This window comes from Mustela nigripes, chromosome 13 (genome assembly GCF_022355385.1).
Source record: "Mustela nigripes isolate SB6536 chromosome 13, MUSNIG.SB6536, whole genome shotgun sequence".
Lineage (NCBI taxonomy): Eukaryota > Metazoa > Chordata > Mammalia > Carnivora > Mustelidae > Mustela > Mustela nigripes.
This window is the reverse complement of record NC_081569.1, coordinates 143,158,935-143,177,034: the sequence shown is the minus strand read 5'-3', so window position 1 is coordinate 143,177,034 and position 18,100 is coordinate 143,158,935. Positions and strand designations below refer to the sequence as shown.

Sequence of the window (18,100 nt, the reverse complement as noted above, 5' to 3'; positions counted from 1 at the left end):
GAGCAAAAAGCAAGGTGTCCTGCCATGGGGAAAAGAAAATCATAGAATACAAAACATTACCATACAATTGCCGGCAAGTTTTGCTATTTCCCCATTAATCAGAAGTCTGAAATAGTCTTCGGAAACAACAGAACAGAGGGCTGCTGTGCAGGACCCAGGATGGTTCTCTGCTCTCCTGCCTCCTCTGGCGGAAGCCCCTCCCACAAAGACAGCCGCTGCCCCTCCAGGGACCCGCCAGGAGGGCTGGCCAGGAGGGCTGCGCCCTGGGAGGGACAGAGACTTTGATCATGCAAAGCCAAAGCCAGTTAAGCCCGATGCCTGAGCACAAGGCTTCTCTGCAACCAGGACGAGGTTTTCTAGAAGGAGCTGGCGTGACGTCGCCAGCACAGAGTGAGTGCAAGCGTGGGGACACTCAGGGATGGGCTAAGAGGAGCGTCTCCCATGCTCTGCTACTCGGTGGATGATTCCTGAAGATCCACTGTGTGCTGACAGCTCTGGGACACACAGGAGACCAACCAGTGTATCCTGCTTGAACTCTGGACTGGCGCCAGGCCTCCTGACTCTTGACAAGAGCTGGCTTTCCACCTTCCCCTGCTCAGAAACCAGCCCCCTGGCACAGCTCTGTTAGTCACTCTACAGTGAGTGTTTGTGGGCCAGCCAGCCGTGTACCCCCACAACCCAGGGAGCCGAGGCCTGCTGATGGGCCCTGAGGCAAATGAGTCTGCTCTAGAAGGCCAGTCCGGTGGCACTGTGTTACAAGGACACGTCACTGTACCTCTCAGAGGCAGACTTGTCCAAGATACCAGGACTACAACCCAACAAGAAACAACACTGCAATCAGACTTCCTATTGTCAGTGACCCCCAAGTCCTCGTACTTCTGATGGCTACACCTGGATTTTCTTTTCTTGGGGAAACAGGAGCAAGTAAGAAACCAATGCAGGGCACCAGGCCGGCTCAGTTGGTAGAACACGTGACTCTTGATCTTCGGGTTTTAAGTTTGAGCCCCATGTTGGGTGTAGAGGGTACTCAAAAATAAAATCTTGGGGCACCTGGGTGGCTCAGTTGGTTAAGTGTCTGACTCTTTTTTTTTTTTTTTTTTAAAGATTTTATTTATTTATTTGACAGAGAGAGATCACAAGTAGGCAGAAAGGCAGGCAGAGAGAGAGAGAGGAGGAAGCAGGCTTCCTGCTGAGCAAAGAGCCCGATGTGGGACTCGATCCCAGGACCCTGAGATCATGACCTGAGCCGAAGGCAGCGGCTTAACCCACTGAGCCACCCAGGCGCCCCAAGCGTCTGACTCTTGATTTCCACTCAGGTCATGATCTCAGGGCGTGAGATCGAGCCCCACATCGGGCTCTGTGCAGGGCATGGAACCTGCTTGGGATTCTCTCTCCCTCTGCCCCCCACCCCACCCCATGCTCTCCGCAGCTCTCTCTCTAAAAAAAATCAATCAAATAAAATCTAATCTAATCTAAAACAAAACAAAACAAATGTCTACAAATAGCACCTAACACATAGAGGGGGAGAAACTCAATTTTATTTTACTTTTTATCTCAGAAAACAGAAACATTAATTCTTTTTTAAAGATGTTATTTACTTGATACAGAGAGGTCACAAGGAGACAGAGAGAGGCAGACAGAGAGAGAGGAGGAAGCAGGCTCCATGCCCTGCACAGAGCCCGATGTGGGGCTTGATCCCAGAACCCTGGGACCATGACCTGAGCTGAAGGCAGAGGCTTAACCCACTGAGCCCCCCAGGCGCCCCCAGAAATATTAATTTTTAAAATAATTAATTTATTTATTAACTTATTTGTCAGAGAGAGAAAGAGAGAGAGAGCACAAGCAGGGGAAGCGTCAGGCAGAGGGAGAAGCAGACCCCACTGAGCAGGGAGCCTGATGTGGTATTCAATCCCAGGACCCCAGGATCATGACCTGAGCCGAAGGCAGAAGTATAATCGACTAGGCCACCCAGGTGCCCCAGAAACATTAATTTATCAGAGACACATTCAGAGAAAAGCAGTGTAAAATACATCACGGAGATAATCTTCATTCTGTAATTATTTAAAGCCTACAAAAATACTTTACATGAATATGGCTAGGGTAGAAAATTATCTTAAGGGGCACCTGAGTGGCTCAGTCAGTTAAGTGTCAGCCTTCATCTCGGGTCATGATCCCATGTCCCAGACTCCCTGCTCAGTGAAGAGCCGAAGAGCCTGCTTCTCCCTCTACGGGCTGTTCCCCTTGCTTGGGCTCTGTCTCCGTCTTCTCTGTGTGAAATTAATAAAATCTAAAAAAAAAAAATCATCTTAAAACAACCTAATTTTTTTTAACTGAGTATACATATTTTAGGGTCAAAATCACCTTAATAATGAAACATTTGCATTTATTTGTGACCTAAACTAATGTTTACCACAATCATTTAAACTTACATTTCTAAGATCCAAGGAAGAAGAAATGAGCACCGCTGTTTCCCGTTCGTTTGCTCAGAGCACTCAAGAACCTCGTACAGGTAAACAGTACGAGTCGGGTGAAATGTGACTGTAGCCGCAGGACAGCACCCAGATTCCCAGGAGTGCGGCTGCCGTAGGTCCTGAGCCGCTTGGACTCCGCCGCCAGTGCTCACTGCCTAAGTACCATGTAATTTATGTCAAGTGGAAACAATTTAAGAGAACCCCTTGGGTCGGTGGAAACGGACCTGTGGGCGCTCTTTGGCTCAGTTCTTAACCTGCAGCCGACCTGCACCCCAGCGCCCCCATCACCCCATCCCAGAGGTGTGGAGACGCAGCGAGCCTCCCCCTCCCAGCCCAGGGCGCTGCTCCCACCAGCAACTGTCAAAGGAAGCTTCACTTTTATAATTTTTACTGTAAGGGCGCCTGGGTGGCTCAAGTGGGTTAGGCCTCTGCCTTCGGCTCAGGTCATGATCCTAAGGTCCTGGGATCGAGCCCCGCATCGGGCTCTCTGCTCAGCAGGGAGCCTGCTTCCTCCTCTCTCTCTGCCTGCTTCTCTGCCTCCTTGTGATCTCTGTCTGTCAAATAAATAAATAAAATCTTAAAAAAAAAGATTTTATTTATTTGACAGGGACACAGCAAGAGAGGGAACACAGCAGAGGGAGTGGGAGCTCGATCCCAGGACGCTGAGACCATGACCTGAGCTGAAGGCAGAGGCTTTAACCCACTGAGCCACCCAGGCGCCCCACCCCTTAAGTCACTCTTAAAAGCAAGCATCCTTGGAACTATGACAGGGTCCTGTGGCCTCAGAGCTGAGGGGTCCTGATGGGGATAGGACCTGGAGTCTATGCATGGCATTCTGTCACCTCGGTCGCACTGCCTGCCCTGTGGCCGCCCACGGCCTGCCCACTCTTAGAAGGCAGCAGCTGGCCCAAGAGATCCATGCCCCTGACAGACATCGGGGCATCGCGTGTTCCCACTATAGAGGTCTGGGTGGTCTGTTTCTGGAGATCTGTGGCTGTTGCTTCTTCTTCTTCTTCTTCTTTTGTTGTTGTTGTTGTTGTTTGTTTGTTTAAGTAATCTCTATGAGCCCAAAGTGGGGCTCAAACTCACAACCCTGAGATTGAAAGTCCCAGGCTCTTCCAACTAAGTCAGCCAGGCACCTCTGGAGGTCTCTGGCTTCTAATGGTCACCCACCCCCTACCTGTGACCAGAGCTCATTTGAGTAAGTTTCTGTTCCTTGAAATCCCAAGACACTTGCCTCATGAGGATGTCAGCGAGTAAACTGGGAAGACTGCCGAGAAGAGCAGCAGCTGGGGACGGGTCTCACACGAGGGAAAGACGGATGCTGGAGCGCTACACCACCAGCCGAAAGGCAGCAGCCGTGGGCTCAAGGTCCAGGAAACAAGCTTTCTGGAACACCGGGCTAACTAAGAACCCAGAGACAATGTGACCTCAACAGCTCAAAGTGGGATCCAGGACACACGTGTGTCCGAAAGGCCCTTCACCAACAGGACACACGTATGGCTGTTCAACAGTCCCACAGGCTACAAGATACATGAGCTTTTCAAACCGTCCCCCTGTCTTCGCACAGTCACACAGATCACGGCGTGTCTCGCACCGTCCGTGACGCTGCGCTCACACACACACCTCGACCGCCGGCTGAACTCAACTTTCTGGAAGACCGATTTTCTTTCAGATGGTCTGCTTGTCCTTTTTTTTTTTTTTAAAGATTAATTTTTTTTTTTAAAGATTTATTTGAGAGAGAGAGAGCAGCAGACTCCCCACTGAGCTCGGAGCCTTGATCCTGAGCTGAAACCAAGAGCTGGATGCCCAACTGACTGAGCCTCCCAAGGGCCCGGATGGTCCACTTGGCTTCGCTGTTCCTACAAAAAGTCACCCTCAGAGTCCGGAGGAACTGACAAGCGAGGAGGAGGAAGAGCAGCGTCACACCGCAGGCTGCCACGCACGCCACTGTGACGCCGTCCCCGACAGAGACAATCTTCTCGACCTTCACGCCAGCCAGTGAAGCTGACGGGCTACAGGAGGATGCGAAGCTCGCGCCCGGCCAGTTCTCGCTCTCCGCTGTCTCTGAGGACACACCCAGCACCACATGCTCTGGTGACGAGCGGAGAATCTAAGCTCCGCAGTATGGTGTAAAGGAAGGACCCAGGCGTTTCTACGGAACCCCAAGTTCCATGCAGTCTGGTGCACACATGCCACCCTCTGGGCACCCAGGTTAGAGCTCAGGGCATGGCTATGCCCACGCAGCTTCCCGGGGAGATGCGGCAGCATTGGCGACGTGCAGCACCGCGGCCCTCCTGGGCAGACATGCACCCCATTCAGCCATGGGCCCTTGAAAGTGTCCCTGGAAGGAGGGGGTGACATGCTTCCTTTGGGTTCTGAGTTTTCTCCGTGGAAATAATCTTTGCTCCCAGCACCTTAGAAGCCACAGAAGAAATCGGGGCTTAAGACTGTATTATCAGGGCGCCTGAGTGGCTCAGTCAGTTAAAGCCTCTGCTTTCGGCTCGGGTCATGATCCCAGGGTTCTGGGATTGAGCCCTGCAACAGGCTCTCTGCTTGGCAGGGAGCCTGCTTCCCTTCCTCTCTCTCTGCCTGCCTCTGCCTACTTGTGATCTCTGTCAAATAAATAAAATCTTTAAAAAAGACTGTATTATCATGCTTTGCTCTGCAACAGAAACTGCTCACCAAGTAGCTTCTGGTTAATTCCACTTAACTCATCAGGCCTCAGAGGGCAGGCTTGCTAACAAGGCCTGGCTCCGAAGGCCCACTCCCTGCTGTCAAGGCAGGTGTTGTCTTCTCCTGCAGGCCGTGACACCCCCATGTCACAGGGCTCCAGGATCTAATACTAAGAGAGCCTCGGCATTTTATAATATGCAATCTTATTTTTAAAGTAAACTCTGCTCCCAACGTGGGGCTTGAATTCACAACCCCAAGATCAAGAACCACACACTCTACCAATGATGCCAGACAGATACCCCCATACACTCCTATTTTAAATAATACTGATTTAGGGCCACTGGCTGGCTCAGTCAATAAGCATATGACTTTTATCTCGAGATCCTGAATTCAAGCCCTATGTTGAGTGTATAACATACTTTAAAAAAACAGATAAATGAAATAAAAATACAAAGATTTTGAGAGGTGCCTCAGTGGCTCAGTCAGTCCGACTCCTGGTTTTGGCTCAGTTCATGACCTCAGGGCTGTGACAGCGAGCCCTGTCTCGGGCTCTGCACTCAGCGGGGAGTCTGCTTGACATTCTTCTTCACCCTCTGCCTACACCCCTACTTGCTCTCTCTGCAAATAAATCTTTTTTTTTTTTTTAAGATTTTATTTATTTATTTGAGAGATCCCAAGTAGGCAGAGAGGCAGGCAGAGGGAGAGAGACGGGGAGGGAGGCTCCCTGTTGAGCAGAGAGCCCGATGTGGGACTCGATCCCAGGACCCTGAGATCATGACCTGAGCCGAAGGCAGAGGCTTTAACCCACTGAGCCACCCAGGCGCCCGTTTTTTTGTTTTTGTTTTTGTTTTTTTAATTTGAAAACCAGAGGGACCTGATCCAGTAGCCAGCTGTTCAGTAAAGCTTTGGAAACTGAGGCTCTACCTCACTAGAGTAAATGGATGAAAGTGCTCCAAGGGGGCTCTACCATCAACCGAGGTCTCTCTGACAGAGGAGCCGCACTTGCTTCCACGTCCACAGTTGCAAGCGTCCCCGGACAGCTACAGCTCGTTAGGGCATGGCCCGGGGTGTCCAGGACTCACAGCCCGCTGGGCCCAGGACAGCACAGCGCGTATGACTGCAGCCAGCTCCCAATGCGCTCAGCGGCCAGCTGCCAAGTCATTCCCATCAGTGGAGGCGAACATGCAGGTCAGTGTGCACTAGTATTTTTATACTGTTCTACTTCAAACTGGTAAATTAAAAAAACACAGAACACGGGTACACGGTGCTTGGGTTTTATTTAACATCATGTCCATGACCCAGGGCCAGCTTGGAATCCAGAGTCAGGGCAGGCACACAGCCCGTGGCTCACCAGGCCCCCTGTTCTGCAGTCCACCCTGTGCTGACAGAAGCCAAGGGGCCCCCATAAAGCAGGCGTGGGACTCAGCTCACTTACAGGTTTCTAGAGCCCTTGTGAACGGATTCCCAAAGCAGCCGCTTCTCCCAGAAACTCGGCCCCCGATGGTGGGTGGGTCAGAGTGGGCAGGTCAGGGTGGGCTCCTCCGTGCTGTCTCCTTTGGTTTTGGCCTAAGCTTGTTCCAAACCCTCTCCAGGGCCACTCTTCCCATGCAGAAGGTGATGGCAAAATTACGCTGGTACCAGTCTCTGTATAGAGAGAAACAGGAGAGACACATGTGACACCCCCCCAGGAAGTGCGGACTAGTGCCCAGGCCTCGGAGGGGAGTTCCCAGCCAACAGGAAAGTCCTTCTGACCCTCCACCTCTCCCCACGGTCTCTTCCCAATGGGCCATAAGAGCCTTCCTTCCCCCACTGGTTTGAATAAGACCAAGAATAAGGCTCAACAAAGTGAGTGCCCCGTGTTACCCAACCCCCACCTTTTCCCATTCTGCTGCAGCCCTCTAGTTTTTGCTAAAGGACTCCGAGAGAGAAGCCTGGGGCGCCCAGAGTCCAGGAGAGAGGCGACTGCTGCGAGATGGGAGTATAGCCCCGGGGCCAATGGCCGGCAGGACTCAGCAGGGACCATCCTGGTGACTTCACGTGCACAGGCAGCACGAGGCAGAGCACTCTGCGGACGTCAGGTAACTCACCACACGTGCCGGCATCATCAACTCCACACCCTCCTTTCTAAATGATCTGAGTTTGGGCCACTTGTGTCTCCAAGCAGAGAGTCCCAGAGCTGCTTGTGCAAATACTGGGATAGAGTTCACAGTCTCGAGCTCCCCTGCCCATGAGTTACTGTACTAAACGTGCTGGAAATTGCATGCTGCTGAATGGGCCAAGCTCGGGAGGTTTCCAAACAGAATGCACACATTCCAGACTCTTCTTTTAAGACTTTTTAAATTTACTTATTTGAGAGAGAGATCATAAGTAGGCAGAGAGGCAGGCAGAGAGAGAGAGGGGGAAGCAGGCTCCCCACTGAGCAGGGAGCCCAATGCGGGGCTCAATCCCAGGACCCTGAGATCATGACCTGAGCCGAAGGCAGAGGCTAAACCCACTGAGCCATCCAGGCACCCCTATTTTAGAATCCAAAGAATACAGCTGGCTGCCTACCTATACCCAGAGGTGACTGAGCTTTTCAATATTGTTATGACTGCAAAGACGTTTGCATATTTGATGTGTATTTTAATCCACAGTGGTCATTTCCTTTATGCAGCTGAAGTGGCTTCAACCCTGGCCTGAGCCCCTCCAGTTGGCTCCAGTGCTGTTTTCCTATGACCCTGCTGGTCTCTAAGCCTCCACACTTGGACATACAAGGTGTCTCAACTCAGCTGGCACTGTTCCCACCCCAGACCAGCTTCTCCACAGAGTCCAGGTTCCCTTTAGTGGAAAGCACTGTCCAAGCACGAGGGGTACAAACTGTCATAGGGTTGCCACCCGAGTATCTTTAAGCTATCAATTTTATTTAAAAGTGTAAAAACTAGGTTTATGGCAACATCTACCTTTAATATAAACATAAATGTCACTAAATACAAATAAAAAAACAATCCTACCTTATACAGATATAATATTCAGATTTTAAGAAAAAAATACTTACCTGTTATAATACATGTGCTTCAGAAAATTTTTACTTAAAAATTCCTTGTAGAAGTCAGCCATTTCTTCTGCATCTAATGTTGCTTTTTGGCCTGAAAATTAATTTCAATTTAAACATTAAGATTTGGAGGCGCTTGGGTGGCTCAGTGGGTTAAAGCCTCTGCCTTCAGCTCAGGTCAGGATCCCAGGGTCCTGGGATCAAGCCCTGAGTGAGGCTCCCTGCTGAGCAGAGCCTGCTTCCTCCTCTCTCTCTGCCTACTTGTGATCTCTGTCTGTCAAATAAACAATATAAACATTAAGATTTAATGGGGAAGACCCACAAACTACTATTGATCTAACAGAGATCAGCAAGGCTGCAGGATATAAGATTAAAATACATATATCAACTATATTTTTCTACACACCAGCAAGAAACAAGCCAAAAATGCAATTAAGAAAGCGATTCCAGGGGTGCCCGGCTGACTCGGTGAAGCAACCAACTCTTGATCTGGGGGTCATGAGTTTGAACCCCATGTTGGGCACAGTTCACTTAACTGAAACATATATACATATATACATATTGAAGAAAACTATTCCATTTATAATAGCATCAAAAATAATAAAGGACCCAGGAATGTATTTGAGAGGAAGTGTTAAGACTTACACACTGAAAACTACAAAACACAGCTAAAAGAAATGAAAGAAGACACGAATAAATGGAAAGATATTCCAATGTTCATGGTTTTTAAGACTTCACACTGCTGAGATGAACCTGACACACAGGTTCAATACAATCCCTCTCGAATCCCAGCTGGCTTTTGGCAGAAACTAACAACCAGACCCTAAAATTCATGTAAAAATGCAAGGAAGTGGGGCACCTGGGTGGCTCAGTGGGTTAAGCCTCTGCCTTCGGCTTAGGTTATGATCCCAGGGTGCTGGGATCAAGCCCCGCATCAGGATCTGTGCTTAGCAGGGAGTCTGCTTCCTCCTCTCTCTCTGCCTCTCTGCCTACTTGTGATCTCTCTCTCTCTCTCAAACAAATAAATAAATAAAATCTTTAAAAATAAATAAATAAAATGTACTGACTAAATCAAGGAGATGAAAATTTGTGCCTGTCCTTGTGTCAGCACCACACCATCATTTTTTTTTATTAAGATTTTATTTATTTATTTGACAGACAGAGATCACAGAGACTGGCTCAGTCAGTTAAGTGTCTGCCTTCAGCTTGGGTCATGATCCCAGAGTCAGGGATCGAGCCCTGCATCGGGCTCCTTGCTCAGCCGGGAGCCTGCTGCTCCCTCTCCCTCTACCTGCTACTCCACCTGCTTGTGCTCTCTCTCTCATTCTCTGTCAAATAAATAAATAAAAATTCTTGGGGCGCCTGGGTGGCTTACTGGGTTAAACCTCTACCTTCAGCTCCAGTCATGATCTCAAAGTCCTGGGACTGAGCCCCGTATTGGGCTCCGAGATTGCTTCTCCCTCTCCCTCTGCCTGTCTCTCTGCCTATTTGTGATCTCTCTGTCAGATAAATAAATAAGATCTTTTTTTAAAAATTCTTAAAAAAAAAAGAACCCATCACAACAACAAAAAAGAATAACCCACTTTAAAAATGGGCAAATTAACTGAATAGGTATTTCTCCAAAAAGCACAAAAGAGACTTGGTATCACTAGTCATCAGGGAAATTCAAATAATCAAGTCAGTAAGATACCACTGACACCCACCAGGACAGCTAAAATCATAGGCCGTAATTTAGGATGGTTAGACAGACAGCAGGACACGTTGGGGAGAACACGGGAAAGCTGGAACCCTCACGTACTGCCGGGGGGACCGGGGGGACGTCATACAGGGCAGCACTATGGCAAGGAACCTGGCAGTTCCTCAAAAAGTTAAACACAGGGTTACCATATGACCCAGCAATTCCACTTGTAGGTATGATACACAATCGCTCACAGCAGCAGTCTTCATAAGTCAAAAAAGCAGAAACAACCCAAATGCCCATCAACTGATGGACAAACAAAATGCGGTCTATCCCCACCAGAGATTATTATTCAGCCAAAAAAAATCTTTGAAATCCTGGTCCATGCTACAGCATGGACGAAACCTGAAAACATGCACTTAAGGGAAGAAGGCAGACACACGGGCACCTCGGTGGCTAAGTTGGTTAAATCCGACTCTTGATTTTGGTTCGTTGGTTAAATGTCTGACTCTTGATTTTGGTTCAAGTCATGATCTTAAGATCACGGGATCGAGCCCCACGGCAGGCCCTGCGCTCAGCACGCGGAGTCTGCATGTCCCCCTCCCTCTGCTCCCCTCACGCCCTGCCATTCACACGCACTCTCCTTCTTTCAATAAATAAACATAATCTTAAAAAGAGGAAAAGCAGACACAAAGGCCACATATTATATGTTTCCATTTATCTGGAAAGGTCCAGAACAGGCAAGTCCATAAGGACAGAAAGCAGATTAAGCGGCCATCAGGACCCGGTGGGAGGAAGAGAACTGACTGACAGTGGGAACGGGCTTTCTTGTGGTGACGAGAATGTTCTGGAATGAAATATGGTGATGATCGCACATATCCTGTGAATGCTGACTACTACTAATTGTAAATAAAATGTGAATTTTAGGCGGACCTGGGTGGCTTAGTTGTTAAGGGTCTGTGTTTGGCTCAGGTCATGATCCCAGGGTCCTGGGATCTCTGCCTGCCTCTCTGCCTACTTGTGATCTCTGTCAGATAAACAAATAAAATCTTAAAAAAAAAAAAAAAAAAAAAAAGAACCTTCTACAATCAAAAATACCGTATTTAACTTTTAATCCATAAATAACTGATTTTTAATAATTAACTTCTTGAAATACTTGGAACCTATTTATATTATAGGGGCCATGAATCCAAATTTACTCTTTTGGGCCAGAAGCAGATTCTCCGTCATCGTTAATTAGAACAGACCTCTTCCTCCCTCAGTCTGCAGGACCCCGTACTCGTGTACTCTGGGCCCATGGAGGCGACACGCCTGTGTTACCCCCCACACCACCATCACCGCAGCCTGGAAACGGTTGAAATGCTAACAGAGTGGGTGCCTCCCCTTATGGTGTCCCTTTCCTTGATACATTCTTTCCTGTTTCATTACCAAGTTAATTAAAAGATCTGATTTAAGCCCAACCTTCCAGTACATGGTAACGCCATCTACAGGAACTCTGTGATATTAATGACAAGACTCAAAACCACCTCTCCCACCTGTTCAGAGAGTGGTTATGTCACAGCCTCCCTGACCCTGACGACCCTGACGGCACACTCCTGAGGCTGGCATGCCCCTCCCTTAGGGCTGTGGCAACTGTGACCACGGTCCGGGGCCAGGACAGCACAGGGCAAGCTGAGAGCCACTGGGGCAAGATCACATCAGACAAGCGCCGGAAACCCAAGTCACTAGGCCAGAATCTAGGCCCCTCCACTTACTGTGTCATTTTGGTTACATACTTTGCCCTCAGGTTCCTCATCTCTAAAATGGCAAAAGTCGCAGGAGCCACTTCGTTGGGTCATGGTGGGAACTAAAACACAAGACGCAGCAGAGGACTCAGCGTAGCACCCAGCGCAGCTGCGGGCTGAAACTGTGAGCCGCTACTCTCCATGTGCTGTCAGGACCGGACCCAGCATCCTTTCCCGCCGGCTCCAGCCCGCCAAGCCAGCACCTTGATGGCAGCCAACGGCAGAGCCCGCCACCATGTGGTCCGGCTTCCGCAGCTCTCCATCCTGAACTGATTCTGGCCGGACTAAGGATTAGCAGAGAGAGAGGGAACCGCGCTTTAGCCCAACGAGAGACATGGCTTTTAGGGCCAATGGTTTTCTGATTTTCCATGAGAATCACGTTTTGACAGCAGAAATCTGTTTAACAAACATTATGAAATGTTATTCAGGCCTAACACTGACGGCAAGAGAAAATGATCAAAGTTACTCTGGATCTTCTATCCAGAAAAGAGCAGGCGGCTCAGGGGAGCAGAGACTAATAGAGCACAGTGTTCTCGCCACATCGAGCACAGGGCACGGGGGACGAGGTGCGGAGAGTAGCCAGGCAGGGCCGTGGCGGCCTTCAATCCAGACCCAGAGCACAGCCGCCATTCTGTAGTCATGTGGAGTCTGAAAACCTAAGCTAAGCAACAAATGTCAAATTTGCCCTTGGGGAAGGATGGTCTGGCTGCACTGCAGAGTGAATTTGAGGCAGGAGTTGATAAACTACACCCACCGGCCAAATGCGGCCCACCGCCTGCCCTCTCGGAAATCAAGTTTTACTGGAACACACTCATGCCCATTAGTCTACGTATTTTCCATGGCCGCTTTCACACAGCGGCAGAGCTGAACAGCCGAGACGGAGACCCCACACGGCCCAGAAAATGAGACTACTGACTATCTCGCCCACTACAGGAAGTTTGCCGACCCCTGATTTAAAGACTGGAGGTCACAGAACCAGTCAGAAAGCTACCACCGCGGTCACAGAATTAGCAAGCGCCAGAAGGAAAGCGGTGTATCAGTCAGGGAGCGCTCCGAGTGCTGGGAAATGTGCAAGAGGAAATCCTCACAGAGAAATGGGGGGGGCTCTGAGGAGGGCTTCCGTGACGTTTGCGACTCCCGGGGGGCTGGTGGGCACCAGCCTGAGCTGAGGTCAGAACGCACGGAGTGGAGCTGGTCTAGGAGAGAGACGGCGCTCTTCCGCAGAAAAGGCTGCAGAACCAGGGGACCTTGGGACAGAAGTTCAAAGGTCAGAGGGAAGGCATCGATCAGCAAGACCTAAAATCAGGAGAAGGACGATCTCCCCCAAGGGGAACAGAGGGAGCAGGAGGAGGGCAGACCCACCATTACAGGCTCAGAGCACCTGTCCCAAAGGAGACCACAACTCGCCCCCGGGGCTTCTCTCCTCCCTTGGACACCCTTTCTTTGGGGGGAGGGGCACAGGGAGGGGCAGGAGGAGGAGGACCTCTAGCAGACTGCCCACGAAGTCAGGCCGGGCCTGCGGTGAGGACCTGGGTCTCAGCGCGCCGAGATCACGCCCAAGAGCCGGACACGGGACCGGCCGCGCCGCACGGGCGCCTCCTCGTCCTTTCTTTCCGCCTGGCGCAGTCCCTCACACACAGCACGCTAGCAGAGACAGGACAAAGGGACGAACCTGATCCAGCTCTGGGGTCCAGGCCTCTAGCTTTCAGTCTCGAGCGAATAAATTCTTCTTTCTCCTAAAAGAAGACAAGCATCAGAACGCCCTTTCTTCGTCTCGCCATCTCCCCTGGGCTAGGACGCGGCTCGAGGGGTCCTGCAGATTTCTGAGAAAGGACCCAACTCCACACCGGTTTAAGCCGCCTGAATTTGGTTCGAAGTCCCATGCTTGAAGCACGATTTGAAAACTAGATGTTTACTAAACTCTGGGAGGTCCTGTCTGTTCATGAATCCAGAGCAAGATGGGTCAGTCCGTCCGAGACAGCCTGCCCCAACAGCTGGACATACAAAGCTTAAATCCGTTCCTCTGGATTCGCGCATTTCTACTTCCTTCTCAGTAGTTCATCAACAGTGCGCTGCTGACAGCTCTGAATTCTCCGAATGAGATCACATCACAAACCCTATTTTCATAAACACACACACATTCTAGTGCTGCCGGACAGACGCAATACTGACTGAAGAACCCCGGGCGACGCCCGTCCGTTCTCAGACGCGGCAGAGGGAGGGCGGGAGGCCGAGGGCAGGGGTGGGGAGGGAGGGAGGAGGCAGGACCGGGACTCGGAACAGCAGGGGACTGAGCGCCCCCACGTGGCCGCCCTGGTTCTTTCTCCCTCCCGCAGCCTCTGCTCCAGGCTTACCTTGCGGAATGTCAAATTCTGCTTTGCCCAGAACTGTTGGTTCCATTCTTGTGTTTCTTGTCTTAATTGTCTTAGCTTCTGTTCCAACGGTGATTCGTTTTTGGGGACGTAGAAGTGAACGGGTCGAAGGTTTGAATGTTTATCTGGGGGTCCTATCCAATCATGGCAAGATTTTCTTGGAGGGCAGAATCCTGAGACCTTTAACAAAATGCACAGGGTTTTAACATAAACTAAACGAATCCCTATATATGTAACGAACAGTCTAGACTTATTAAAGTCCCCCATTGGCTTCCTCTGTTTAACACCACGTGTCAGAGGACACCAAGTTGAGGGAACCGTAACACTACGAACACGAGCAGTGCGTACAGCACGTTCTGCCACGGCGCCGGGCTAGTTCAGCCTGAATGCAGAAAAACCACCTCAGGCTTACTTCGCAGCATATACAAAACTAACTCAAAATGGGTCACGCTAAAACTGTAACAACCTCTACCTTCTCAAACAGTAGACAGGGTCTACAATCTTACCCTAGGCAACCACTATTTAGCTACGACACCAAAAGCACGAGCCCCCGACTGGGAAAACACATGCAAATCTGAAAGAGGATTTGTTCCCAGAATATATAAAATTTCTCAAAAATCAGTAACAAGAAAACAGATGATCCAATTTTTTTTTTTTTTTAAAGATTTATTTATTTATTTATTTGACAGAGAGAGATCACAAGTAGGCAGAGAGGCAGGCAGAGAGAGAGAGAGAGAGAGGAGGAAGCAGGCTCCCTGCTGAGCAGAGAGCCTGATGCGGGACTCGATCCCAGGACCTGGAGATCATGACCTGAGCCGAAGGCAGCGGCTTAACCCACTGAGCCACCCAGGCGCCCAGATGATCCAATTTTTTAAAAAAAAGATTTTATTTATTTATTTGACAGACAGAGATCACAAGTAGGCAGAGCAGCAGGCAGAGAGAGAGGAGGAAGCAGGCTCCCCGCCGAGCAGGGAGCCCAATGTGAGGCTCGATCCCAGGACCCTGGGATCACGACCTGAGCCAAAGGCAGAGGCTTTAACCCACTGAGCCACCCAGGCGCCCACCACACACCTTTCAATATGGCCAAGACCACCCCAGAAGTGCCCAGCAACGCTGCAGGCTGCTGAAGACGCAGGCCACGTGAGCTCTTCCACGTCCCGGGTGGGAATGCAAACCACGCTTCACACACAACCCAGCGACCCACTCCTGCCTACTCATCCCAGAAACACCCGTCCTGTCTATGACTGCTGGAAGTGGCTTTATTTATAACTGCCCAAGCTGGAAACAGCCTGGTGAGTGGAAAACAAAGCACAGCGTGTCCGCACAACGGGTGCTCTTCAATAGCAGAGAACTATGTGCAACACACGTGAATCTCAGATGCTTCGTGTTCCCTGAAAAAGCCACATCAAGACCATCAAGACATTGCGTACGGCAGGATTCTACTCACAGGACACTGGGGGGACAGGCGCTGGGGTGGGGACAGGGGCGGACTGCAAAGGCATCTCCTGGGCTGGCGGAAACGTTCTCCACCTTGAACCGCAGTGTGGTGCACACCTCGTCAGCAGGGAGTACTGCTGTATATAAACTGGGCTGCAGCAAACTCGGTATTAAAATAAAAAGATCACTTGAATAATCAAAAGACTAGCCTTCCATTTGTCCATTAAAAGAGTAACCAAAACTCATGGGGAAAATACCACTCAATTGAGAAATCTCTTCTAAACCTTACTTTAAAAAAATATTTATTTATTTATTTGACAGAGATCACAAGTAGGCAGAGAGGCAGGCAGAGAGGGGGAAGCAGAGGTTTAAGCCACTGAGCCTCCCAGGTGCCCCTAGAAATCTCTTCTAAGTTATTTAAAACAACAACTACTGACCCTGCCTTCTGCCTCCAATAACAGTGTCTCCCACGCACCGTCTCGCAGCAACAGAAAGGAGCACGGAGGAGTCAGCCAACAATACCCAGACTGGAAGAGCCAGGCACGGAAGACCATGTGCTCTGGGACTGAACCGTGCGGCATTCCAGAAAAAATCAGATCAGTGGCTACTAGAGATTGGGGGGGGGGGGGGTCTCGCTCTTTTACTGGGGTGAAAACTGCAAAGATTCGTGTTTGTCAAAACTCATCACGGGGGTGCCTAGCTCAGTGGGTTAAGCCTCCACCTTCGGCTCAGGTCATGATATCTCAGGGTCCTGGGATGGAGCCACACATCGGGCTCTCTACTCAGCAGGGAGCCTGCTCCCCCCGCCACCGCCTGCCCCCACCTGCCTCTCTGCCTGCTTGTGATCTCTGTCAAATAAATACACAAATCTTAAAAAAAAAAAAAAACAAAAACCACACCTCACCAAATGGGCATTTTAAATGGGTGTATTCATTTCACTGTATGCAAATTACACCTCAAAGTCAATTAAAAGAAAGGTTAAAACTTACAAACCCCCCAAAAATATCACAACAAACACGATGAACATTCCTCTTCCCTCAGGAGGCGCTGCCTTCAGGGCATCTCAATACATCAGGCTCACCATTTCGAGGTGCAAGGAACTAAGAAGAGACGCAGGGCTCGCAAATGTTAACCTACAGCAGGTTTTTTGTCTACGTGGCTGCTCACCAACAATTTAATTGGGAAAAGCAGAAATAAAAGCTAATCATTTTGCCCACAGAATGGCTGAGGTTTGATGACTGCCCACCGGGCACCAGCAGCACGGAAGGAAGCAGAGGCCCCAGCAAAAGCGCTCCCGGCCGCTCGGCTCCACATCTGGTCCGTACCCTCCTGTCCCAGTGTGGGCGCACACTCACTCAGGCCCCTGGACTCAGCCCTTGAGAAGTGAGCTGAAGAACCACGAGGGCGGGTGTGGGCCAGGGTAACGGGGTGACAGCATTAGGGAGGGCACATCGATGTGATGCACACTGGGTGTTCCTTGAGACTGATGAATCGCCGCCCTCCACCTCGGAAACCAGTAACACGTTACACTGATTAATTGAATTTAAATTTTAAAAATGGTCCAAGTCTGTTATACAAATGTTTAACTTAAATGCATGTCAATTATCCCAGATTAAAGTACTGTTATTTCACAGAAAAAATATGCTTGGAAAAGTGCCAAGACAGATGTGCAGATGTTCCTGCAATTCAGCATTTCCAGAGCAACCACACAGGAGGCCCCCAGAGGGGTGCGAGGAGGGACCTCACCCCCAGGCCTGCTCCAGGGGGATGCGAGGACTCTGTGGGGGCAGAGGGGCCAGAAGCCTTTCCCTGCTGTGGCTGGAGGTGGACCTGGGGTCTGCAAGCCGGGGGAGTAGAGAGCAGCCCGGGGCCACGGCGAGGACTCGGTGGGGCCGCCCCCACCAGTGTGCTGGTCCGTGTTTAAGGGACGTGAAGGCCGTACCTTGCTGGTACAGGACGTGCGGCACACACTGCACAGGTAATAATGAACTATGATACTCTTCCTCGTAAGCTCCACAGCCAACTGATTCTTACAAACTGTTCTCATCAACTGTCTGAGAAATGATTCACATACTATACAACGAGTCCCATAAAGAATGCAGTTCAGTGTTTCTAGCATGTTCCCAGAGGTGCGCAACCACTGCCAGTCGGGAACATGTCCCTGCCCCAAGAAGGCGGCCGCCTCTCGGCACCGACTCCCCATTCTCCTTCCCCAGCTCTTGGCAACCAAAGCCCCACGGTGCCCCTGCATGGATTGGCCCATCGCGGACAGTTCACGTCCACGGACGCGTGCAGTCTGTGCTCCTTCCCGGCGTCCCTCACACCACGCGTTCTCAAGGCCCACCCGCGCTGTAGCCCACGTCAACCTCCTGCCTTCTTACGGCTGAGGGATACTTCATAGCACGGATGTACACATTGGTTTTATCCATTCAGCAGCTGAGGACATCTGGATTGTTTCCATCTGGGGGCTATTTTTTTTTAAAGATTTCTGGGACACCTGGGTGGCTCAGTGGGTTAAGCAGCTGCCTTCGGCTCAGGTCATGATCCCAGCGTCCTGGGATCAAGTCCCACGTCAGGCTCCTTGCTCAGCAGGGAGCCTGCTTCTCCCTCTGCCTCTGCCTGCCATTCTGTCTGCCTGTGCTCTCTCTCTC

General features: G+C 50.4%; 1 protein-coding gene across 2 annotated transcripts in view; it reads right to left on the bottom strand.

Moving 5' to 3' along the window:
- Window positions 1-6,407: 6,407 nt before the first annotated feature.
- LOC132000299 (cytochrome c oxidase assembly factor 8) overlaps window positions 6,408-18,100 on the bottom strand; it is a 24,534-nt gene continuing 12,841 nt past the window's right edge. The window contains exons 2-5 of one of the 2 annotated variants that reach the window (XM_059374110.1): window positions 13,995-14,192; window positions 13,313-13,376; window positions 8,182-8,272; window positions 6,408-6,791 (exon numbers count right to left, since the gene is read on the bottom strand). In XM_059374110.1, the coding sequence (XP_059230093.1) occupies window positions 6,674-6,791; window positions 8,182-8,272; window positions 13,313-13,376; window positions 13,995-14,192 (471 nt within the window). In that variant the 3' untranslated portion in view covers window positions 6,408-6,673. Of the gene's footprint in view, window positions 6,792-8,181; window positions 8,273-12,728; window positions 12,888-13,312; window positions 13,377-13,994; window positions 14,193-18,100 lie in introns of both variants that reach the window. The other variant, XM_059374111.1, reaches the window with a different exon arrangement.